This window comes from Mandrillus leucophaeus, unplaced genomic scaffold (genome assembly GCF_000951045.1).
Source record: "Mandrillus leucophaeus isolate KB7577 unplaced genomic scaffold, Mleu.le_1.0 Scaffold26, whole genome shotgun sequence".
In the NCBI taxonomy this organism is placed as follows: domain Eukaryota; kingdom Metazoa; phylum Chordata; class Mammalia; order Primates; family Cercopithecidae; genus Mandrillus; species Mandrillus leucophaeus.
Genome location: NW_012102698.1, coordinates 1013396 through 1019187, shown reverse-complemented (window position 1 = coordinate 1019187; position 5792 = coordinate 1013396). Strand labels below are relative to the sequence as shown.

Below are 5792 nucleotides of genomic sequence, written 5' to 3'. Positions count from 1 at the left end.
CACCACCATCATCATCACCACCATTACCATTATCACCATCACTACCCTCACCATCATCATCACACCAGCATCATTACCATCATCACCATCGTCATTCTCACTGCCATCACCATTGCCACCATCATCATCATCACCACCATCATCCTCCTCATTACCATCATCACATCATCACCATACCATCATCACCACCATCATCACCATCAGCATCAGCATCACCATCATCATCAACCATCATCATCAGCATCACCATCATCATCAACCATCATCATCACACCATCATCACCACCACCACCATCACCACCACCATCATCATCACCGTCACCACCATCCCCATGATTATCACCATCATCATCACTATACCATCAGCATCACCATCATCACCATCACCACCAATATCATCATTATTACCATCATCATCTCGCCCAGCCCCTGACATATGCATCTTTTTTGTGTGGAGCAGGAAGACAGCACCAGGGAAAGATTCCTAGCATTACAGAACATTCATTAAAGGCAGGGGTTCTGGAACCAAATCGCTCGGGTTTAATCCCAGCTCTGCCCCTTCCTAGCTGTGTGACCTTCGGCAAGGTCCTCGCCCACTCTGGGCCTCAGTTTTCTTACCTGTGAAATGCAGATAATAGTACCTGCTTGTAAGTGAGCTAGTATCGTGCACAGCGTAACACAGGATACACCTGATCATACTATTTTCAGTGAGATATGGGGGAAGAGAGGCCCAGAGAGCAGCAGTCACCTGCCTAGGTTCACACAGAGGGTGAGGGGGCAAGATTCAGTCCTGAGCCTCGCATGTGGAGCTCCCTGCTGCTTCTCCCATCCCCTACAGCCCTTGCACTCAGCCTCAGCTCTGGTCTTGCCAGCAGGCAGGACCAGCGCCCAGGCCCACTCACCATGGGGAGCCATAGATCCGGAAGCCCCGCACGGTGACCTCCGAGTCCTGAAGGTAGATGCAGTTGGTCAGCAGCGACTGCACGTTCTCATAGTTCTCCGGCTTCAGCTTCGACACAGATGGGAAGTAGTAAAAGTCCTGCTTGATGAGGTCGGCCATGAACTCCTGGTCAAAGGTCAGCTCGTGGTTGCCTGCGATCACGATCTTGTACTCGTAGGGCAGGCTGCCTGCAGGGGCGGACACAGACAGACATGCAGCACACAGCTGTCAGCTTTTCCAGAAGCCACAGCACAGCTGAGAGAGGGGCGGCCAGGAGGAAGCTGCTGGAATCGCTGATGGAGTACCTGCTGCCAGGCCCCCAACAGGTGTCTTCATCAGATCAGAGGAGGCAGCAGAGGATCACTCAGACAGATCCTCAGACAGGATCACTGTCCCCAGGGTCCTGCCTGCCCAGGCCTCCACTGGCCATCGGCCCCTGAGATCATCGGGAGGAGGCTGGACAGGTTCCTCCCAGGCCGCTAAGCTGCAGAGTGCCTGGCCTTATCCTGGGACTTCTCTTCCTCTGTTTCTTCTTTCTGGACTAGTTGTCTACTGGTAGAAGACCCCTCACCCTGCACCCCCAGTCCTAGCTGTCACCGGCCTCATGGTCCCAGGCCCCTACCCCCTGGGTATCTGGGACTCTATCCTCCACTTTCCGAAAGGAATCGCAAGGTCTTTGCAGAACCCAGTTCAAAGGTTTGGAGACCCCACACTCAGGAAACATTATAGGGCCGACCCCTACTGCCATGGAAATTCAAAGCCAAAACGCACTCTAGATGGAATCAAAACAAAAACGTCTATGTACACAGACACCGAATTACAACAGTGTCATTCTAGCTTTGCCGTGTGCGAACTTTTGGGTAGTTCCTCCAAGGTACACATCTTTCTCTGGGGTCCAGTTTCACGGATGCCCTAGGCAGGAGTGTGCCACCCGGGAGACTGGCTGGGGCTGGTTTCTGGACAGCTGCCTGGCAGGCTTCACCCACCTGACTGGCTCTATGCAGGAACAAGACCACCACGGCTCTTCGGTCTCAGTAAACGCCACTCGCCCCTGTGCCCCCTACTCCATCTGAGAGCCAGCCTGACCCCAGGCTCGGGCCCCTGACTCCCCAGTCCCCACCAGCCTCAGCTGCTGGGCTCTCATGGGCCTGGAGAGTCAAGATGGTACCTGTAAGCCCTGATTTGGATAAAAAATGAAATGTTGAAAGTGCACTTGGAGACCCAAGCCTTTCTCCCAGCCTCTCCTGGGCGGAGGGTGCCCTGGTGGGTCAGGCAAGTAGCATGTGAAGGCACCAGCACAGCACAGGGGCCTCGGGGAGATGGGGGCCCAGACAGGAAAATGGTAACATTCCATAACCAGTTCACAAAGCAGTAACTATGGCTAAAAGACCGACACCTCGTGAGGCAACCCCTCTATCCCTGGGAGACCATGACCTTCATCTGCTAAGTCACACACAAGGCAAGGTGCTCGAACACTCCTCTGGCCATCAGGCTCCACTGAGCCCCTTCCCTGACACCCCCTTCACTCCTCACCCTCCCGGGCAATGCCCAGCAGCATGGGCACTGTGCTCTGTCCCCTGGGACAACACAGCAGCCCAGGAACAGCAGAGCCTTTTCCACCAGGACCAAAACCTCTACCTCTCCCGCTGTGTGAGCATTCCATGGGGAACCGAACTCCAGAAATGCCTCTGCTCCAAATACTAAGGATTGTTTTTCTTATTGGAAACGGATGCTCGCAATATGGGCTGAGACTCAGAAGATGTGCCATCACACTCAGCTCTCAGGAAGCGCTCTAGGAAGAGCTCGCCTCCCCATCCCTTATGTGAGCTCCCGGGAAGGGCAGAGTGAGGTTTACAGCGGTGCATGTCCTATAACTACAGCCATTATTATATCCTGATTGCAATGAAATAGAAGAGTCCAGAGCCCCTTTATAAGCTTCTTCTCTACTTCCAGCTAGATAAGACCTACGCCGTCTGTCTAACCACATGCCCTATGGCCACGGCAAATGACCAGTTCCCAGCCTGGCCAGGGAAGGTAGGCCAGGGCAGTGAGAAAGGGAACCCTGAGGTGAGATAGAAGTTTTCTGCAAAACAGGAAGGAAATCCCAATCTACTCATAGCTGACTCACCGACCACCCCAGACTGCTTTACAGGTTTGAGAAAGCACTGCTCTTTCTTCTTCAGGATTTATCAACTCCAGGGCGGGGGGCCACTGGTACATAGCAAGCCACAGAATCTCAGCTCCAGCAGCCTAGACCCCAGACCCACTGTGGCACCAACGAGCTGTATGACTTAGCTTCCCTGTGCCTCAGTTTCCTCACCTGTAAAATGAGAAAAGTCACGACTACCTTGCAGGACTGTTCTGATATTATAGAAGATAATCAATGTACAAAACTTTTGATGTTCAAAAAAACCAAAGAGCTTCCCTGGGCCGGAGTTTGCAAACTAGAAGCAGGCAGGCCAGACCCACCCACAGACATATTTTGTTTGGCACAACTTTTTTTTAAAAACTTGAACTTGTTGCCAACATCAAAAATCTGAGACGTTCCTAATAACACTTCATTACTTGTTTTCTAAAAATAAAGAAATAAATACAATTTAACCTCTGGCCATCCCGGTCCAGTCAGGAAGTGCTGAGTGTCTGTGTCCCCTTGGACAGGATGAATGCCTCCAGCTGGCCCCAGCCCCCACCTGTCCCTACCGTCTCACACCTAGTCCGCTTCATTCATTTGAAGGTACTGCCCACTCCTAACAGGCATTTGGGTTTCTGTCCCTGGGGATGTGAAGGGAACAGCCTGGCCCTGGTCTGAGGTTCTTCCAATCAGGCTGCTGGGATGAGATTCTCCAAGCCCCTTCCACCTCCCCGACCCTCCTCTTGTTCATCAGAGCCCACCCTGGCCCCAGAGCGCTGGGAACTCTGCTTGCTGTGCTCTTGGGAGAGCTCCAAGACCATGGAGGCAGGCGGGTTTGCTTCCCCCAGCTCTGTCCCTAGCAGGCCCCAGCAGGAGTCTGGCGAATGAAGCCGCCCACAGCCCCACAGTGCGACCAGGCATGGTATGGAGAAGCCCTATCCAGCGAGGCTTAGGGTGCGGAGAGGAGGGAAGAGGACTGCGTGGGCCTGAGCAGCTGGCGGTGGGCCGGGGAGGACACAGCAGGAAAGATGGCCACTTCCGGATCCCTGGTGGAGAGCTGAGATCTCATTTCCCTAGAGCACCCCCAAGGTACTTGGTTCTATCATCTCCTCTTTGCAGCTGAGCAGAATGAGGCGCAAAGGCTGGGAAACCCACCCAGGCCCCACGGCTGTGGAGGGGGACGCTGGTCCAGCTGACCCCATACCTCTGGACGGGTGCCTCAGACTCCTCCAAGGCCAGCAGACCCAGAGTCAGTGTGCAACCCCTCACCGAGCCCCTCCCCAAACACACTGCAGCAGGGAGGCAGCCAGAACCCCCAGCTCAGGTCGGGGGTGGCCACCATCACTGCCTTCGGCTCTGACTCACCGCATTTCCACTTCAGATCACCCATCCATCCTGCCACCCAAGCTGGGGATGTGGAGCCTGCGCTCAGGTATTTATGTCATGTCTTTGACTGGGGGTGTTACTTAAGCAAATTAGCAAATTACTCCAACTGTACAGTTCCATTTATTTCTGCAGCTCCCGACTACTGGGGATTGGGAGGGGCGCAGAAGCTGTCAGCTCTCCCCTCTTCTTCTCACCTCAGCAGCGGATGACTGAGGCTTCTTCCCTCCCAGGAAAGGGTGGATGGGGCACAAGGCCGAGCTCCTGTACATAAAGCTGGGCAGCAGGGCAGGAGCCACCACCTGCTGGGGTGACACTCTCAAACACTGTCTGTTCCATGGCTTGGAGGCAAAGGGACATCCACTTATGAACACAGAAACTGTCCAGCGCCACATCCCTCTGAGTCCAAAGTCACGAGTATGCCTGTGGATGTCCACCTGGACTTGGCAATTCACCAGCTGTGCATAACCTTCACAGACACTTAAGTGTTACTATCCCCAGGTTACAGCTGAGAAAACTGAGGCCCAGGGAGAGGTTGCATAAGATCACACAAATCAATAGCAAAATGACTGACAATTACAGAGGACAATGGACATTTGGTAGACCCTATGGCAGTATCCTGAGGTGCACTCTGCACCGTCATGCTACCCTGCCTCTCAGTGGATGGATGGATGGATGGATGCATGCATGCATGGATGGATGAATGGTTTATAGATATGGACGCACACATGGATAGACAGATGCATGCATGGATGGATGAATGGATGGTTTATAGATGGATGGATATATAGATGCACACATGGATGGATGGTTTATAGATGGATGGATGGATGGATGGATGGATGGATGGATGGATGGATGAATGGATGGTTTATAGATAGACGGATGGATGAGTGGATGAATGGGTGCTTTGTAGATGGATGGATGGATGCATGGATGGATGAATGGTTTATAGATATGGATGCACACATGGATAGATGGATGCATGCATGGATGAATGAATGGATGGTTTATAGATGGATGAATACATAGATGCACACATGGATGGACGGTTTATAGATGGAGGGATGAATGGATGGTTTATAGATAGACGGATGGATGAGCGGATGAATGGGTGCTTTGTAGATGGATGGATATATAGATGCATACATGGATGGATGAATGGATAGATGGATGGCTTATGGATGGATGGATGGATGCTTTATAGATGTATATAGAGATGGATGAATGGATGGATGGATGAATGGATGGATGGTTTATGGATGAATGGATGGGTGGGTGGATGGATGCTTTATATATGTATGGATATATGGATGCACATATAGATGGATGGATGGA

The 5792-nt window shown here is 52.4% G+C and overlaps 1 protein-coding gene across 1 annotated transcript in view; it reads right to left on the bottom strand.

Moving 5' to 3' along the window:
- MPPED1 (metallophosphoesterase domain containing 1) overlaps positions 1 to 5792 on the bottom strand; it is a 117657-nt gene that overhangs the window by 53102 nt on the left and 58763 nt on the right. Inside the window, exon 3 of the mRNA XM_011984007.1 lies at positions 903 to 1128. Within this exon, the coding sequence (XP_011839397.1) occupies positions 903 to 1128 (226 nt within the window). The remainder of the gene's footprint in view (positions 1 to 902; positions 1129 to 5792) is intronic.